The sequence below is a fragment of the Acanthochromis polyacanthus genome, chromosome 12, assembly GCF_021347895.1.
Source record: "Acanthochromis polyacanthus isolate Apoly-LR-REF ecotype Palm Island chromosome 12, KAUST_Apoly_ChrSc, whole genome shotgun sequence".
NCBI lineage: Eukaryota > Metazoa > Chordata > Actinopteri > Pomacentridae > Acanthochromis > Acanthochromis polyacanthus.
In genome coordinates, this window is record NC_067124.1 from 25,516,952 (window position 1) to 25,537,374 (window position 20,423).

A 20,423-nucleotide genomic window follows, 5' to 3' on the forward strand; every position below is an offset into this window, starting at 1 on the left:
TAGAATATGACACAAAAAACTAGCAGGCATCAGAAATGTAATTCCAGGGGAGGCAGCTGTTGCAGTTCATAGTGTTTTTAGATCATCGATGTTTACTATGTTGGTGCACAGAGATTTTCTGCAAAAAGAGAAATAAAATCAGATTTTACTATATTGCAAATCAAATTTGACTGAGATACTTGAATCCTTCTCCCACTTTTGTGTGCCCATGAGGGTGTAAAGCTGTCATCATCATCCTCCTGCTGACATTAATTATCAGATAGCACCATCTCAGCCTATAGTCTCCAGGAAAATCTCTGTTGTTGACATTCTGAGTTTGTGGTTCCCAACATGTGGTTTGGGGGCTTTCAAGAGGGCTCCCAATATAAAGTAAATTTCACTGATTATTTCCCTCCTTAATATTGTGCAATGACAGCACAGAGTTACATTTTCCTCACCATATGTTTGTCATTTCCCTTTTGTCATCACCTCCAGCGCATACAGTCAGAGAAATTGGCCCTGTCTGACCACACTCTACTCTGTATTTGGGGTCTTTGGCATGAAAAAAAAGAGAGAAAAAAGCCCTGACAGCCTCAGGTTATTTAATTGGCTGCTCGGTATCAGAGCTGCTGTGGGACAGTGGGAGTGTGACGTGGAGCCAGAGGCAGCGATTGGAGGGCAGAGTGGAATTATAAGGAGAGGCTGAACCGGACTGAAGCGTCCCAAAGAGCAGCCGGCCTCAGATCTGGCACCGCAGCAGGACGCAGCACAAGTCTGAGGAGAGCAAACCCTCCGCCTTCCTTCAAACATGCATCCAGCGAGACTCCTCATAACGCGGCAGTGACAAGTGTTTCCAAAGCGGCGAGTATTTATCCGTTTCAGCCAGCAGTGTTTGTGCGTAAAAGTCGAGGAGAAGCCGTGCGTGTTTTCGTGCGTTTTTTTAAAAAACAAAACAAAACAAAACACTTTTTCCTTCGCTGGGAGCCAAGAGAGAGCAGGCGGAGTTAAGAAGCGTTTCTGGAGGATTTTTTTTCCTTCTTGTTGTTTTCGAATCAAAGGGGAATATTTTGGTCCAAGTGTTTCCACCGACATGGAGTACACGTCATCCCCGAAACCGCAGCTCTCATCCCGGGCAAATGCTTTCTCCATAGCCGCCCTGATGTCCAGCGGGAAGCCCAGTAAGGACAAGGAGGCGGAGGAGAACACCATCAAGCCTCTCGGTAAGATGGAATAGAAAACTTATCCAGGTTTAAGAGGAGTTTAATTGGAAATTAGTAAAATATTGCAAAGTTTAAAAAAAAAGTTTGAGGGATTTAAATGACTCCATATTGAAGCAAGAAGAAGACTACAGAAATAAGAAAAGAAATAAAAGGGGAAAAATTAATTTGCATCTTGGGGAAACAAATTCAAATCAATAAGAATTAAATGTCTGATTTACATTTACAAAAAACAAAACAAAACACACATCTAAGAAAAGTTGTAACCCAACAGATATATTTAAGAGTTGTTATCTGTTTAAAATTTGTGTTTTGTTGCATTTGTGAAGATAATTTGACACGAGATGAATTTTTAAAATTTATTTAAAGGGGAAATAATGTGACCTTTTCTTTCGATGAGAAATACATGAAATATTTGGCAACATGGGATGTTATTCTCTCCTCCACTTCATTATTTAATTTATTGTCTTATGAAGAACATGAGGATAAAGCGGTGTATAGAGGATGGATGGATGAAGAACATGTCAAACTAAGGATTCGTTGTGTTTAATTAATGTGCAACTTTTAACAAAAAAAATACTCAACGTGCCTGGGTTGCTTGTTTGTTTGATTTATTTTGTCTTTTTATATTTAATAGTGAATACTGCACTTAATAATAAAAATAAAATCAGACAGGCTTTTAAATAAATATATATAGATCAATTGAGTGAGACTACAAATAAGCTGCTTTCCATTAATGATAGACATGTTTTATAGATTCAGTTATAAAATGTGGTTGTTGTTCATTTTAGACATTTACACAGAGCTGCATTTATGTAATGATAACAACAATAAATGTGTCAGACTATGAGATATTTTATCAGAAGGGAAATTAAATTGCAGTTTTCTAAATGAGAATAATCTTCACTGTTTTTCCTCCACATTCGCCTTAAAAAAAACAAAAACAAAAAAAACAAAACAGAGCAGTTCGTGGAGAAGTCTTCCTGCAACCAGCAGTCTCTGGCTGATCTGTCCTCTCTGGACGGACACGGGGACTTCAGCGGGAGCGCGCCTGCGGTGTGCACGGAGCCGCTCATCCCCACCAATCCCGGCATCCCCAGCGAGGAGATGGCCAAGATCTCCTGCAGCCTGGAGACCAAAGAGCTGTGGGACAAATTCCACGAGCTGGGCACCGAGATGATCATCACCAAGTCCGGAAGGTAAAATAATAATAATAATAATAATAAAGGCTCATTTATTTTCAAATTAGTATCCCAATAGTTGATTTGATCTGATAATAAATTAGAAAGACTAAATTAGAAACGTTGATGGACCACAGGAATATCAGATGACGGAGAAATAAACACCGAAAATGAATAAATAAAGTTTCTCTGCGGCTCTTGGGGATCTTTCTTCAACAACACAAACAAACTGCACACACACTTTATCGATAGAAAAAGCTGTGAAAGGACAACTCATCTAATGCTTCACTGAGTCTAGAGCCCCGTGGAATAACACACAGGAAACAGTCACAATATTAAGGCAACACAGTACACGGGTTGGTGCACTTAGAATAAATTGTTGCAATAAAACACACAAATGTATGACGAAATAAAACGAAGCTTTACATGCCCAGACTAGACTCACATGGAGCACTTGTAGGTGTTTTATGCAGTTTTATTCTGTACATTAAAAGCTGCCACTGACAACAATGAGGTCAAAACCCTTCTGCAATTAAACGAATACACATGAAGTGCATTTAACACGCTCATTCTGTGCTGTCAGACTTCAGATGTTTTAGGTTAGCGAAGCTGCTAAGAAATAAAAATAAGTAATAACCATGTACATTTTTACAACCAGTCTTAGGTTCTTAATTAAATGATTCTAACATTCAGGAATGCATATATAAGAAAAAAATCTTTTAAAAATTTAAAGTCTTTTCGTGCATCGGAGAGACGTGATCTCAATAAGCTGCTGTTTCAACCCTTAGAAAAACGTTTTCCTTTTAAAAAGAAATGCAGATAGAAGTCTAAATTTTGCAGGATTTCTTATATAAACTTGCAAAAATAGGATGCTTTTTGAACGAACGGAGCAATTAAAATGTACGACATCGACTAATAGTAACCCAACAATAATGTGATTCTTCCAGCACCATAATAATGATAATAATAATAATAAAACTTGCCACCATCAGGAGGATGTTTCCGACCATCCGGGTCTCTTTCTCCGGGGTGGACCAGGACTCCAAGTACATCGTGTTGATGGACATCGTCCCGGTGGACAACAAGCGGTACCGGTACGCCTACCACCGCTCCTCCTGGCTGGTAGCCGGCAAGGCGGACCCCCCTCTGCCCGCCAGGTACACACACCCAACCTGTTCATGTTACAAACCCCATCCAGGCAAAAGGAGGAGGGAAACAAACAAAATAAAAAATCTGCAAACAAGTCGTTGAAAACAAATTAAATGAGGAAAAGGAGGATTCATTTTATTCGTTTATTTTTAATAATTCAACCATTGTTGGAGGGCTGGCTTTAAAGTAACAAAAATATAATATGACATTTTAAAGATTCTCTAGCTATAAAGTCAAAGTAATCCGTATGTGTGTTATTAATAGCTGGATTAAATGTTGCCTATTTATATTTCAACGAAACATGAAGTGTATGGAAATAAGAACTTCAGCGAGTCCCACCTTCACATCACAAGTTGTTGTTAAAATATTACAGATAGGTTTTAGTGGCCCTTTTTTCTGTTTTTATTCTTTTAGGTGAATATATTCAACGACTATGATAAGAAAGAAAAGTGGGATGGGAGGTGTCACAGCCATAGCCTATAATTCAAACCAATGAAATAATTTAATCTTGAACCATCTGGGAACATTTCTTCCATGCTGATTGATGTCAGTCTGAGCACTAAACCAGCTGAAGCCGTGTTTTCACTAAGCATCAGTGACAATGAGGCCCAGGTTATTTGGGATATTTAATCCTTTTTATTTCGTTTTATTTTTTTTCGGAGAAAGAAGGTGTTTTAACCACATTTAGCTAGCTTATATTTGGCAGTTAAATACTTACACATTGTGGATATTTTATGTCCAAATTCCAGTAATTTTAAATTAATATAAATTACAATATGATCACCTTCAGTTACAAAAAATACAGTTTTTGTGATAGAATCGGTCACAATAGGTGTGCAGGCAGTTTGAAAACAGTTAAGAAATAAACTTCACAATGTGAAGAACAAATAGGCTACAATATGAAAATGTATTTTTATGAAATCGAAAAAATGGCACTTTTTAGCAAACACATTTCTTGGGATAAATGAGGCAATGTACTCTGGTTTACGAAATGTAAATCTCGATATTAACGTGTTTTATTTCGGTTCTCCTGAGCATAATGTTTTTTCCTATTTATTTGTTTATCCAATACTTAGTCTTTTTTATTCTTAGAAACGGTTGCTAAGCGACTCATTATTTGTTGGTTAGTAGGTCTCATGGCTGCGCGTTGATTGGATACAAAACTCTGCCTCTCAGCCAATCAGAGCGCCTCTTCTCTTCTTCTGCGACAGGTTGTACGTGCACCCGGACTCTCCGTTCACCGGCGAGCAGCTCATGAAGCAAATGGTTTCCTTCGAGAAAGTCAAGCTGACAAACAACGAACTGGACCAACACGGACATGTGAGCGCCTGTTTCCTTCCTCATCTTTTGTCTCGAGAAACTAAGAACAACACGTCTGGCATTAATCCCTGCTCTAAGGAACGCTTATTGAGGCTTTGCTGTTGCGAAACCCTGTGAAAATGCGTTAAGGTAGCTAAATTTAAGGTGAAAAATCCCTACTCAAGCGACCACTGTCCAACCAAGTATGGTGATGAGCTAAACTAAAAATGTTCACAAGCTTACTCTGACTTTCTGAGGCCTCTGTGTTAAAAGTTCTGGTGGATTTGTGGCTTACTTAGAAATGTAACACGTATAAAAACATTTAGAATTGCAGTGCAGGAATGAGAAAGCTTTGTCTCAGACAGAAATAAACGGTCGGTGTGACTTTCTAGGCCTACTGACTCAAGCAAATTGCCCTGTTAATCCTCCTGTCATTGAAGGCATCACGATGGCAAGCACAAGCAGAGACCAGAAAAACACTGCACAAGTAAAAGAAAAGAAAGCATTTATCCATCAATTAGCCATCAGCAGAACACAGTATGAGAAACAAGGTAATTATTATCTTAAAGGGTGTGTGCAAGTTTTTTAGACCAAAAATAGCTTACTGACTCTATGTCTCTAATACAAATAGACATCATGATGAGCATGTGTATCAAAGATGCCCCTTTTAGACAGAAAATACAGTTAGTAAAAGAGAGATTTAGCAGATTTGTTTTTTTAAAATATATTTTATCAGTGAAATATGATGCTAGATTTACTGTAAAGAGAAAACGCTGCATACCAAAAAGAGACATTCACAACCATATTTATTTCAAGTGTAAATAAAATAAATGAACAGTCACTATATTATTCTATTTCAAATTAAATGCAGAACTGTTTTCCTTTTTAATGACTAGACAAATAATGTCTGTTCTACCAGTGAAAGGCTGAAATTTAGAAAATTCAGCAGAAGCAATACGTGGATTGCTGACATTTCTATCTTTACCGAGTGACATGCAACAGAAAAGATTGAATAAAAAATAAATAAATTTGTAGTTACACATTAAAAACAGAGGTAACCTGTTCAAAACAAACTAATGCATTACTAAATAAATACATCCAATAATATCTGAAACATGCTACTCATACTATTCGACATTACTTCTGAAGCTTAAGAAAGTGCTAAAAATGAAAGTAGCATAATTTTTTAAAAATGTATTAAAAATTAAACATACTTGCATCTTTATCAACTAAATAATTTTCTCCAGAAATAACAGAAAATATATGGTGGCTCTTTATGTAACTAACAGAAACTGAAATCTGCCTGACTGAAAGCGTCTGCACACACACATTATATTTGTTATTTTACTCTATATTTACTGGCCTAAATGAGTGGAGAAAGACAAATATAAACCATTTCCTGGGCTGCAGCCAGACAGTAATGATTGTGGAGGAAAACTCTCACCCCGACACTACAGCTGCTGCAGCATTAACAACTTTATCTGTTCACATTCTTGTCTTTCTTCCTGATCACTGCCTTCCTCGCTTTGTCTTTTTATTCTTCATGTCTCCGCACTGCATCCTAATCTCTCTCTCTCTCTTTCAACCTTGTTCTTTTTCCCCCTTTCAATCAGACCTCTGTTAGCTGCATATGAAGACTTTTTGTTCTGAAAGTATTTATGCAAAGATGCTCAAAGATGGTGGCAATTTCAAAGTCATAGGCCATGTTATGCTTAGTGTGAAAGGTCTTGAAATGACCATTTCACAAATATTTCTATGTTACATTGGCATGTTTATTCTAATATGTGTTATTTTGGTGATTCACTACTGGCCACATTTTAATATATTCATGAAATATGAAATGTCAGAGATACTAAGATTTAAACCTGGTGCAGCTGTTGTGGAGGTTTTTATGTTTGTCATTATATGAGGTGTGCCCAGTTATCAAATGTTCAATTTTCCAATATTGTTGAAGCACCTTTAGGACTTCTTGTGCATGCTGAATTAGAAATAGAACACAAAGATTTTGCTTTTTGACTTTTACAATCAGCGTGTGTTTGAGGATTTAGGGTTTATTTTACTTGTATTTATACATTTTAGGCAATGAAGAGCAATATTTTCACTTAACATTTTAAATAAGAGGCTGAGATCCTCTGTATTTTGGTTACTGTCAACAAGTCTTACAAAGACACCAAAACTAACAAAGTGTGGATGCATCTGTCTTTGGCTGCAAGCCTTTAAAGGTTTAAAAATTACATTTTCTTGTATGAAAAGTGCTATAGAAATAATGAAAGCTAAAAATGGCTCACAAATATACAGTTTAATTTGCATAAAAGAGGCTCAGTAATTTTCTAAAACAGCCAAGCTATTATTGGCTATAGCCAAGCTATAATTTTGGATAAATGTTCCTGAAACAGAGAGAAATGGTGTCTTTGTTTGGGCCTAGTTTAGCTGCAAATTAATACACATTTGCTGTGTCAGCAAACATTTTCAGCAGCAGGAGGGTGTGTGTGGGACCAAGTCAAAATAAACTGAAGTGTGTGTGTGTGTGTTTGCGGTAATGAAGGGACATGTTGGCTGGTGCAACAGTACAGCTCCCTGATACGTTTGTAATGGAGCTCTGTGGCACACTGAAATACGGTGGATGAGCTTTGAGTAGACAAGCAACACTTGTTGATTCTTGACTTTTCATGAAATTTGCTGGCAAGAAGAAAAACATGAATGATCCTTTCCCATTAGAGCAGCCCAACAGTGATCCTCATACACACGTGGACAAAATTGTTGGTACCCCTCAGTTAAAGAAGGAAAAACCCACAATTCTCACTGAAATCACTTGAAACTCACAAAAGTAACAATAAATAAAAATTTATTGAAAATTAAATAATCAAAATCAGCCATCACTTTTGAATTGTTGATTAACATAATTATTTAAAAAAACAAACTAATGAAATAGGGCTGGACAAAAATGATGGTACCCATCACTTAATATTTTGTTGCACAACCTTTTGAGGCAATCACTGCAATTAAACGATTTCTGTATTTGTCAATGAGCGTTCTGCAGCTGTCAACAGGTATTTTGGCCCACTCCTCATGAGCAAACAGCTCCAGTTGTCTCAGGTTTGATGGGTGTCTTCTCCAAATGGCATGTTTCAGCTCCTTCCACATATGTTCAATGGGATTCAGATCTGGGCTCATAGAAGGCCACTTTAGAATAGTCCAACGCTTTTCTCTCAGCCATTCTTGGGTGTTTTTGGCTGTGTGTTTTGGATGGTTGTCCTGTTGGAAGACCCATGACCTGCGACTGAGACCAAGCTTTCTGACACTAGGCAGCACATTTCTCTCCAGAATGCCTTGATAGTCTTCAGATTTCATCGTACCTTGCACACTTTCAAGACACCCTGTGCCAGATGCAGCAAAGCAGCCCCAAAACATTACTGAGCCTCCTCCATGTTTCACCGTAGGGACAGTGTTCTTTTCTTCGTATGCTTGGTTTTTGAGTCTATGAACATAGAGTTGATGTGCCTTACCAAAAAGCTCCAGTTTGGTCTCATCTGTACAAAGGACATTCTCCCAGAAGCTTTGTGGCTTGTCAACATGCATTTTTGCAAATTCCAGTCTCGCTTTTTTATGAGTTTTTTTCAGCAGTGGTGTCCTCCTTGGTCGTCTCCCATGAAGTCCACTTTGGCTCAAACGACGACGAATGGTGCGATCTGACACTGACGTACCTTGGCCTTGGAGTTCACCTTTAATTTCTTTGGAGGTTGCTCTGGGCTCTTTGGATACAATTCGAACGATCCGTCTCTTCAATTTGTCATCAATTTTCCTCTTGCGGCCACGTCCAGGGAGGTTGGCTACTGTCCCGTGGGTCTTGAACTTCTGAATAATATGAGCCACTGTTGTCACAGGAACTTCAAGCTGTTTAGAGATGGTCTTATAGCCTTTACCTTTAAGATGTTTGTCTATCATTTTTTTCGGATGTCCTGGGACAATTCTCTCCTTCGCTTTCTGTTGTCCATGTTCAGTGTGGTACACACCTTTTCACCAAACAGCAGGGTGACTACTTGTCTCCCTTTAAATAGGCAGACTGATTGATTATGAGTTTGGAAACACCTGTGATGTCAATTAAATGACACACCTGAGTTAATCATGTCACTCTGGTCAAATAGTTTTCAATCTTTTATAGAGGTACCATCATTTTTGTCCAGGCCTGTTTCATTAGTTTGTTTTTTTAAATAATTATGTTAATCAACAATTCAAAAGTAATGGCTGGTTTTGATTATTTAATTTTCAATAAATTTTTATTTATTGTTACTTTTGTGAGTTTCAAGTGATTTCAGTGAGAATTGTGGGTTTTTCCTTCTTTAACTGAGGGGTACCAACAATTTTGTCCACGTGTGTATATTGTTTTTACCCCATAGCCTGTGCGTCATATCTGTCAGTCTGCATTTCTCTGTCAGCTGATTCCCACTCTCCTCGTCCTCTGCAGATCATCCTAAACTCCATGCACAAGTACCAGCCACGAGTCCACATTATTAAGAAGAAGGACCACACCGCCTCGCTGCTTAATCTCAAATCTGAGGAGTTCCGCACCTTTGTCTTCGTTGAGACCGTCTTCACCGCCGTCACAGCCTATCAAAACCAGCTGGTGAGTGATTGTTGGCTGATGCAGGCCAAAGGAGTCTGCCAAAATTATGCTAGTGGTTCCCATGAAATATAAAAAATAGGTGCAAGCTCCATTTAATAGCTCTTCTGGTGCTTCATCAGCACGTTGCACCGTCTGAGCACTTTAAGGACTTCATGACCTTGTAGGCTTGAAAGTTAAGATTGAAAGTATCTTCTTGACCCGAGAAAGATCATGTGATATCATGTGAAAATTCTAAAATAGGTACTAATGAATTTGTGTTTGCTGCCGTGCCCAAACAGCACAAACGCAAACAACAATACAGTAAAATCACCATAAAACCAGCAAAGACCTGACTGATTGCTCTTTAAATACAGTCTCAGCTTGAGTTTTAAACAACCGTAGTCCATTTGGAGAAAAAAAAGAGTTCCACATATTGATCACCTGAACAGTGACAGGATTTACAAAAGAGCTTCTTACATGCACCTGCAAACTGTGTAGCTAACTGAGAAACCCAGCGTCCACCTCGTCATTTCGCAATTTATGGACAAATTTAATGTTACCAAATTTAATAAATAGATCCAAATACATTTGTTTTTTTTTAAAGATTTGAGCAGCAGTGAGGATCTTATTGCTTCCTGTTTAAAGAAGTTTGTCCATAATTGTTGAAGAAACTAATGCAAACATAAATACTTTTCTACAGCACCCCCTGGTGTGCAGGAACCGTTGTGTACAGACTGTTCATACATAAAACATTTTGCTCATTAACCAAACCTAAGGTATATATCACTTGCAACATATAAGCTACAAATAAGTAAAATTAGATGTTTATATGTGCTATTGTTATTTTTTAATTGGCCAGAATGCTCTCATGAAAGTTTTTTTTAATCTCAATGATGCTTTTCCTGGTTAAAAAGGATTAAGATAAAATAAAAATATCTTCCCATTTTTGTTCTAATTAATTGCATCATGTGTTTCTGCATCCCTCAAAACCTACAGGATAAAGCTATAGCAACATGTAATGAGAAATAAAGTGTACTGCTGTTCAGAAGCTTCACACTTTGAAAGAGCAAATTGAAATTTACTTGAAGATGTGGAATCTGTGAATCAGGATGTGTACAATGTAACAGGCAAATTAATTTATTTAAAGAAAAGTGTGTGTTTGAACATTCTATATTTTTACAAAGATAAACAAATTGCATCATTCCCATTTTTACATTTATATTATACAAGAGTCTTCATCAGTTTAAGCCATAAACTGTGATTCTGTGATGCTTTCAGGCTTTAAATAGAAGGATGTAAAATCAGATGGAAACTGGCCAGACAGTGACAGCAGATAGATAAACTATATTTAGTTTGTTTTTCCAACCAACACTGGAAACGTGGTTTAGAATTTTTAGTATTTATCTACGATGATAAGTTGGACAAGTTCAGCTCACACCTTGTTTTGTAGCACAAGAGTAGACGTGTTATTAGAAATGAATAAAAATAAACAGCTTTAAAGCCCAGACGTTACACAGTGTTTGCACCATTGTGATAACGCTACAGAGAAGCTTCATAAAGAGGCATATTGAAGCAGAAAAGACAAACAGAGTGGGAAGAAAGCCCGACCCGCCTGACTTGTTCCGCTCTTCTCCCGCTGTGTTTTCACAGATAACCAAGCTGAAGATTGACAGCAACCCGTTCGCCAAAGGTTTCCGGGACTCCTCGCGGCTGACAGACATGGAGAGGTACAGGGGATTCTGGGCCCTGCACTGTTTGTTTACCTCTGTCCTGATAAGATACACAAGGAGGGAGGAGTGTTAGATATCCAGGGTTGCTGCTCATTAGTAAATACAGAAGCTACACTGTTTATTTCTCTCTATGAAACAGATAGTGCACGTTTAATGTAATCTGTCCTTCTGTTTGTCTTTTTTTACATCTTACCTTCTTGTTTTCACTCCCATTCCTTCCTTGTGAGTTTTTCTTTCCATCATTCCCTCATCTTCGCTTAAAGTTTTTCTTTTTTATTTCCTTTTATCTTTATTTCATTTACCCTTTCTTACATTTGTGACACATCTTCTATTCCTTCCTCCTTTTATTTTTTATTGTCATTTCACCTTTACCAATTCTTTCTTTCTTTTCCATTGTTCTTTTCTTTCTCTATGCAACTCTACCTTTCTGTTTTTAATGTCACGTCCTCCTTTCTTTCATTGTCTTTCGTATGTTTCTTTTTATTTATTTTTTCTAGTTTTTCATTTTTTGCTTGTCATCATTTTCTTTCCTTCCTATCTTCTCTTGCCTTTCACATCATGTTCATTTTCAGTATTATTCTTATTTCTTTCTTATACATTTTCCCCTTTTTTGCAGTCTTCTGCTGTTTCTTTTGTAGTATTTTTGCCTTTCCTGCCTTGTAGATAGATGTGTTTTTATTTTATTATATTGTGCATGAAGTAGACCAGCCTCTCTCTATGCCTCTGACACACACACACACACACACACACACACACACACACACACACACACACACACACACACACACACACACACACACACACACACACACACACACACACACACACACACACACACACACACACACACTTCTCGTAATTCCCGATTCCGGCACTACGACCAAAATCAGCTGACAAAATCAAACCATCTGCCCATTCCCCTCAATCAAACATCCCAAACAGAGACCGCCGAAACACAGCCAGACACCCCCTGCAACCTCCCCCCATCCTCTCTCCTCCTCCTTCTGTCTTTCTCTTTTTGAGGGCTGTGAATTAGACCTGATCAATTGATCTTCGGGAGCTGCAGAAATCACATTAGTCTGGAGTCGACCACTGCACTAAAACACACTGTAATTCAATTGGCTGCAGTGACTGATTGAAGCCAGCATGCTCCGCCCCCTCCCCTCCTTGCTTCGCCCTGCTGTGCATTGTGGGAGTTCGCTGTGGCCTCTGCGCCGGAGGGGCCCGACGCTGATAAAAACACACACATTTGTACTCCTCTGCTGACAGATATTGCACTTTCCTAACCTAATTGGAGGGGCGGGGGCTGCGGAGGGGAAAGGGAGGAGGGCTGCTAATGTGGACGCATGGCTCTCATGATGTAGACCACTTGCCTCCCTCTCCACAAACACACATACACACACACACACAACCTCCCCCAACAATTTGTGTCACTGTGTTTGAGAAGTGCTGTCTGACAAGACTCAAATGAGCTAATGCACTTTGTGGGATCGTGAACACACACAACACACACCAAAATCTACATGCACAGCCGACACAAACATTACAATATTACAGATAGTGACACAAAATCAGATATGCTGACAAAAACAAACCTGCAAGCAAAAATACCTCGTGAATGCACCAAAACAGGCAAAAGCGAGGAATAATGTAGTCGCTAGATGACACTGGTGTTACAGGGAAATCTGTGGCCGATAAGATTCAGTGGCATTAAAGCTTGGCCTTGTGAAAAAATTAGCCAGTGCAGTGTGTTTAGGGTCATTTTGAAAATACTGTTTTTAAATGTATATAAATTAACTAGAGTGTTACAAGTTATGGATCACAACTTCCTTCTACAGTTACTAAAATATGTGACTATTAGTGGAGAAAGTCTATTTATTTGTGATCATTACAGTTTGTTTTATTTGGTACATGTTGTCCATTCTGTGACATTGCTGCTCTTCTGGTTACATGAGGGTTAAAATATTTGAAGAGAAAATTTTACTGAAATTCTGCAACATTTTTAGTATATGTTTATTTTGTTGTAGCTATAAATATTCTGACATAGAAGCTAATTTGGTATAAATACAAGTTCATTATATGTCCCGCAGAAAATAAATATGTAAAATGGAAAAAAAAGAGATTTACTTTGGGGCTCTCTCTTCGGCTTTTGCTGCAGGGAAAGTGTTGAGAATCTGATCCACAAGCACTCGTACGCCCGGTCGCCGATCCGAACCTACGCTGGAGACGAGGAGAACCTGAGCGAGGACGGACACTCCACACACACCAGAGGTGAGCACACAAACAACACGTCCTGTCAGCACAGACACAGGACATCAAACGGATCTTAGAATGAAGCTGGTGTTGTCCTAAATATTTATTTGCAGAAAATCCCATCAGAAGTCAATAACCAACAAAGTGTTACTGCATCTGTGGCTAAACAATGTAGTTACTTAAAAAAAAAGTCAATGGTTTCCTCAAATGACTGACCACTGTAGTTTAATAGAAATTGATATTAATGTTATGAAAACAGAAGTATCTATTTCTATTTCTGACAGATTTAATCTTGTGGTGACCATTGTGTCCACTAATGACTTTATGTGGCATGTAAACATGTGAAAAACGGTTTAAGAAAAAAATATTCGTCCAAATACATAGTAATGCTGGTAATATATTGTATAATCAGTATATTTGGACGTCACTGGAGCTTTACAGTACAGAGCAAAAGAACATTAGTTCTGTTCTTTTGATTATATTTGTTGGCAGCCAGAAAAATACAATGTTTTGCGAGCCTCATCCTAAAACTTACTTGCATACTGACCCAGTGTTTATATTCTCACCTTGTTTCCTCCAGGTTCAGCATTCACTGCCTCAGACAACCTCTCCCTGAGCTCCTGGGTCACCACCACCTCTGGCTTCTCGGGCTTCCAGCACCCACAGTCCCTGTCGGCCATGGGCACCGGCACCGCCTCCCTGCCTCACCCCATCCAGGGCTCCCTGCCCCCATACAGCAGGCTGGGCATGCCGCTGACGCCCACCGCTCTGGCTGGAACCATGCAAGGCAGCGGTCCATCCTTCCCCTCCTTCCACATGCCCCGCTACCACCACTACTTCCAGCAGGGGCCCTACGCCGCCATCCAGGGACTCCGCCACTCCTCCACGGTCATGACACCTTTCGTATGACTCAGTCCTTCTGTAGGAGACAGCTGAACCTCATCCTGACGCTCACCCACCGTATTTCTCCACTCCGGCTCATCACTCCTCATCCAGTTTGTATCTTACCCCCTGGTCTTTGTAAATAGCTCACCTGCAATGAGTGAGGTGATGATAATGACATGAAGAGGATGTGGTGTACTGACAGCCAATCAAAGGCGGACTGTAGTGCCCTCCTTAGGACCTGTGGAAACACCAGCAGATCCTGTGGTTTCTATGAACACTTCAGAGACATTGTACAAACACTTACGACCTCAGTACAAACTATAAAACCTAAAGCAAGACGATAGCAGGAGCATGTTTGATCCTGGCCTTTGAAGAACAGAAAGTGGATCCTCAACTCATTTGAACAATAAGCAGAAGACCCTGTCTCCCTTTTAACTTTTAACAGTTGTAACAAGGTCTCTACGAAGGCTTTAAAGATGGCAGGCTGCTGTGTGATTCTTCAAAATGAAACTCATCTGATGCTGCAGTGCGTCAGACACCAAACATTTCAACGTATCGGACAGGAGGAGCAGCCATCTCGGCTTTCTGCTGTTTTTGAGAAGAGCCAGCCATATGTACATTTCAAACTTACAACTCCACACTGTTGAAAATATTGCCAAAAGCGCACGTTAAAGTGAACTGTACAAAGACAAACGTGCTACATTTACTCATAAGAAAATTCTCACTGTATAGTGCCAAAAAAAAAAAAGAAAAAAATCATAGGACGCATGCTGACCGCAGTAGACAAACACTGGGTAAACTTTATATTGGAGAATATGGAATGAATGAACTTGCCTGCGAAAGGGTGAAGGATTTTTGCTTTGTTTAAAGGCCCGGGCACACCAGATATTAAATCAATTAATTTTATTGTAAGCAGTGGCTTCACACGTGGGGGGTGAAGTGTTGGACTGCTGCTTTTGAGTTGTCCAGATGGCAAGCCACAGTGTTACACGCCAAAAAAACAAAACGTCATTGAGAAGCAAGCAGCAGTAAATGCAAAGAAATGTAAAGAGTTATGGTGACAAACTGGCACTAGCATGCTTGTTATCATTTTAGAGGATAGTTTACACTCTACAGTAGTTTACCAGTGAGTTCTGCTTGACCATTTCTGGTGTAATTCTTGACACAAAGAAGCCACACACTGAGTTTGGTCAGATATGTGTAGGTAAGAAAGCAGCTTCAGGAATAAATACCTCAAAACACATAATTTAAAACAAGCCCTATTTGCCATTTTCACAAAGACAGATGGATGAATTTTGTTGTGTCACTGTCTGGTGTGCCCGGGCCTTAACTACTAAGAGAAGTTCAAAAGCATCTGTTTTAAAATAGCCATATTTTCATTCATTACTTTGATTTCCTTAAGTGAAACACTGACCCCAAACAGGCTGAATTCAAACATGTTCATTGTAATCTGTTTTATATCAGATTTTACAGAAACAGTAACGGTGTGAGTTCACATTTTTCATTGTACAGAGCTGAAAATTCAGCTCCGTGCAACCTCTTAAGCATTCGATCTTCAGCAGGTGTTATCCAGCTGATTCATGGCTGCATCAGAGCGTGCCGACAGGTCGTCCACACCTGGAAATAATGGCTCTCTGCAGCGTCACTTAAAGCACGCAGAGCTGGAGGCTGCCAGAGTCAACAAACACGGAGCTGTTTGCTTAAATTGTATCTCTGTCAGAGCATGTGTCAATTACCAACAAATGTCAGCTCATAAAAATGACAAAATATTCACAATTGTTCCCTGTAAAATGTTAGAAATTAGTGAGAAATAAAAAGCACAGAATGTAACATATTCAAAATCCAAAATATGAGTTTATGACAAAAAGAAGCATGAAATCACATTAGAGAAGTTACAACCAGTGAGCATTTGGAATGTTTTGATTGATTACAAAAGCATCAACTGGCTAATTTTAGTTTATTAAATTTTAATCACTTCAGCTAAGAATTTCTCTGAAAAAACACGACTTAAGGGACCCCTATAAAAAATGTTTTTGTCTGTAAAAACCTTAAACATCCAGTTTTAGGCACTTTGTACCAAAAACATGAAAACTTTCCCTTAACAATTAGATTATATATATTATGATGCAGAATCATTTTTACTGCTAAAGTTGAATCTTATTGGAAAGAAGCAGAAATAATGAAATTATCTCACTGTACTCACTGAAATAGGAAACATCCATCCATTCTCTATACACTGCTTTATCCTCACTAGTCGCAGGGGGTGCTGGAGCCTTGAAATAGGAAACAGTATTTGACAAAATGTCTCTTTTTTTGCAGCGAAGAGTCACATCATGCACAAAATCAGCATTTCTCTGCTTCTTCATAAAAACACATTGAAATGCATCAAAGGGCCGTTAGCTTCATCAAAAGTCTCACTTTTAACGCCGTTTTGTCGCCGCATGATGATCAATGCAGAGAAGTGTGTGAAAAAAATATTCATACGTGTATTTAAGAGCAACATGAGCTGGTTAACCAAAACACTGTAAATGTCCTCCTTTGACATATTCCACATTTTGACATCACGTTAAGCCTGGTACAGGAGAACGTGGACATAAGGGTTGCAAGCAGATGATTTTATCTCATCCGTTTGGTGAGCAGGACAAAGCATTCCTTTGTTTTAGAAATAAATCTGGGTCTTTTTCTGATGTACAGCCTGAGCTGAGTGTTGATTCCCATCAGTGTAAAGGTTCAAACACCTCTGAGTCTCGACTTACCACTGAAAATGATCTCTTTTTAAAAACGTTTTGTTCCCTTTTGTATGCCATGATCTGAATACCACACCCAACGATTGTGTTTTAATGATTTTTAAGTGCAATATATTTATTTTGCTCTCTGGAAATAATGTGTAATGTACTACGCTGCATTTAAAAAAGTAGTTATTTGTAAACCATGAGAAATATATATATATCGCCACCAAAACATTGAGTTTTTTTCTCTCTTTTTTTTTTTTTTACTGTCTGGAAAAATGTTCTCTAGCAACAAATGACATATTATCAATAATAAATTAAAACATGAAGTTATCTATAAACGCAGGTTCCTGTATTACCCAACATGTAAATGAGCAAATGATGTCATTAGCAGGCAAAAACACAGCTTTCTGTTGCTTTTAAGCTGCTTCAACATATCCTACAGCGACACCTAGTGGTCAGCCTACATGTTAAGTTCATGCAGTCTTTAAAGGGCTTAAACTGTAACTCTGTTGCTTTAGCAGCCATATTAATGTGAAACCTGTTCAAACTCATCATCAGATGGACCACAAGCTTTATACAGAATGGTTTTTTTACACTTCTAAAATACAATTATAAAATTAAAACCATGTTCCTATACGTCTGTAGATAATCTTTCAGACTGTAAAGGAGTAAATTTTGTATATTGTAAGACTTAACACACATACTATTGATGTTTTCCCCCTAAATATTAAGATTTGCACAACCAGAAAATTTGTAATGAGGCTCTCCAAACTGGGAAAGTAGTCTATCTTAGCTGAAAACAGGAGCATTCTAAAATAAATAAATGACAGCAGCACTCTGATTAAACTCAGATATCTTAAATAATACACTAATGAAACAGGTTTCAAATGCAGTGAAGACATCTGTAATTAAACTGTAGAATAAAAAAGGGGCCAAAATCACAGGTGTCACCCATAACATTAACATTATTTAATTTAACTGAAACTGAAGCTGATACTCAGCAGCTGTTAATTCTATTCTTTACACCTGTGCTTTAAGTGATTGACTTGCTTCCACAAAGCAAGTCATGTGTCATATAAATGGTCTTCTTCACATGATTATACAAGCTCCGTCTGCATTAAAACACTAAACATTTTTCACGTTTCGGGTTTTCACTTGTCACTTAATAAACAGCACAGGTGTAAGATCAGGAAGGTTCTGGAGTATCTCAGTTTTGTTTTGTGCACGTTAAAACTAACTGAAGAACTCATAAAAACCAGGACACATGGGTGCAACATCTTGTCCATATTTCTGAACATTGTCTGCAATGTGTATAGAGGTTAGTTTGTAGGAAAACTGATAGTAAATGCAGTGATGAACAAAGTGACATAAATAAAGAGAAAGTTTGACTTCAGGAATGCACTGACTCCTGTAGAGATAATACATCAGAGATAACTATAAACTGTTGAGGTCAGTCATTGGCAAAATACTTACTAAAAGAAAACACAGTAACTTTATCTGTACCCAGACTTTTGTGAAAACATGGTTCTGACTCTGACATGTTTTATGTTAGAATTTCTAAATTTCAGCAGCATTTTAAAGCTACAGTAAAACAGAGCTAAAAGGAAAAATAAGTACACTACCGTTCAAAAGTTTCAGGTCACTTAGAAATGTCGCTACTTTTGAAAGAAAGGCATTTTTTTCAATGAAAATAACAAATTAATCAGAAATACAGTCTAGACAATTTTAATGTGGCAAATGACTATTCTAGCTGGAAACAGTTGATTTTTAATGGATATATATATGGGGTACAGAGGAACATTTCCAGCAACCATCACTCCTGTGTTCTAATGCTACATTGTGTTAATGGTGTTGAAAGTTATGTTAGCACAGCTGAAAACTGTTGTGCTGATTAGAGAAGCTATTGGCCATCCTTTGAGCTAGTAGAGTATCTGGAGCATCAGCATTTATGGGTTTGATTATAGTCTCAAAATGGCCAGAAAAAGAGAACTTTCTTCTGAAACTCGACAGTCTATTCTTGTTCTGAGAAATGAAGGTTATTCAATGTGAGAAATTGCCAAGAAACTGAAGATTTCCTCCAATGGTGTGTACTACTCCCTTCAGAGAACAGGACAAATGGGCTTTAACCAGAATAGAAAGAAAAGCAGGAGGCCCCACAGCTCCTCAATCGGCAGCTTCATTTAATCGAACCCGCAAAACACCAGAAGTGCCCATCAAGCCAATCCAACTTGTGGGCTGTGCTTTAGGAAGTGTGGGATAAAATATCTTCAGATCACCTCAACAAATTGATGGATAGAATGTCAAAGGTCTGCAATGCTGCAAATGGAGGACTCTTTGACGAAAGCAAAGTTAGGACAAAAATATTTCATAAAAATCATTATTTTCAACCTCGTCAATGTCTTCACTATATTTTCTATTCATTTTGCAACTTATTGGTGAATAAAAGTGTGAATTTTCATGGAAAACATGAAATTGTTTGGGGAGACACTACTTTAATTACTGCATTCTGGAATTCTTTTTGAAGCAGATACATGAACTTGAGATTGCAGGTAAAGCACAGGTGAGGCAAATTCAGTTAATGATGAGGCAGTTTCATCAAATGTCCCAGTTCCACGACAGTGGCAAGAACAACACAAAGGGACTGAAAAAAGTTCAGTCATCCTACCCATGTGCTGCTGCTGATATGACAAGACACAAACTGCTCTGTAGTATGTGCTGTAGGAATGTCAACACACTGACTGCACTGTCTACTTTAAAAATACTGCTAAAATCACAAAGAGACAACAAACCAATAGTTAAAGCCATAGACAGGGGACTATATCGCTAAAGTCTTAGACAGCTAACCAACAGCTAAAGTGGCAGTATGACACGAACTACATAGCTAAAGTTTTAGAAAAGTAATGAACCAATAGCTAAAGTTACATTTGGACAGCTAATGCATAGCCTAGAAAGACAGCTAACCAACAGCTAAAGTCAGAGTAAGACAACTACCCAATAGCTAAAGTTTTACAAAGATAGAAAACCGGTTGTTTAAGTCATAGTAAGACACCAACCATATAGCTAAAGTATTAGATTACAAACCAATAGCTAAAATCATATTAAGACTGCTAGCTATCTAAAGTCCTCAAATGATGGCTAATGAACAAACAGCTAACTACACAGCAATTATAAATAATTACACAATCAATGTCATAGAAAAATGGCTAACAACTAAAGTCAGGGAAAGACAAACAGCAAACAGGTCACTGGCAAATTCAAAAACAGCTAAATACAGACATGATATAGAAAAACAGCTAGCCACAACCTAGCGTCACAGCTCTGTCAAGTGAAAGCTAGCTGTTCAGTTAGCCACGGCTAGCATTAGCTAAAAGTAAAGCTGTGCTTAGTTGCTCAAT

The 20,423-nt window shown here is 38.3% G+C and overlaps 1 protein-coding gene across 1 annotated transcript; it reads left to right on the forward strand.

The window, feature by feature from the left end:
* Nucleotides 1-714: 714 nt before the first annotated feature.
* tbx20 (T-box transcription factor 20) lies at nt 715-17,251 on the forward strand. Its single transcript, XM_022197389.2, has 8 exons — nt 715-1,199; nt 2,158-2,395; nt 3,370-3,534; nt 4,738-4,846; nt 9,291-9,449; nt 11,079-11,155; nt 13,317-13,429; nt 13,992-17,251. Exons 1-8 carry the CDS (start codon nt 1,070-1,072, stop codon nt 14,318-14,320), a joined length of 1,320 nt encoding a protein of 439 aa, XP_022053081.1. The 5' UTR covers nt 715-1,069; the 3' UTR covers nt 14,321-17,251.
* Nucleotides 17,252-20,423: the final 3,172 nt, after the last annotated feature.

What these genes read in the sequence shown, in the direction of transcription:
- tbx20 (XM_022197389.2), top strand. Translation starts at nt 1,070, where the DNA reads ATGGAGTACACGTCATCCCCGAAACCGCAGCTCTCATCCCGGGCAAAT. An exon ending in GAACACCATCAAGCCTCTCG is followed by an intron (nt 1,200 to 2,157) that starts GTAAGATGGAAT and finishes AAAACAAAACAG; the next exon opens with AGCAGTTCGTGGAGAAGTCT. An exon ending in CAGCCTATCAAAACCAGCTG is followed by an intron (nt 9,450 to 11,078) that starts GTGAGTGATTGT and finishes GTGTTTTCACAG; the next exon opens with ATAACCAAGCTGAAGATTGA.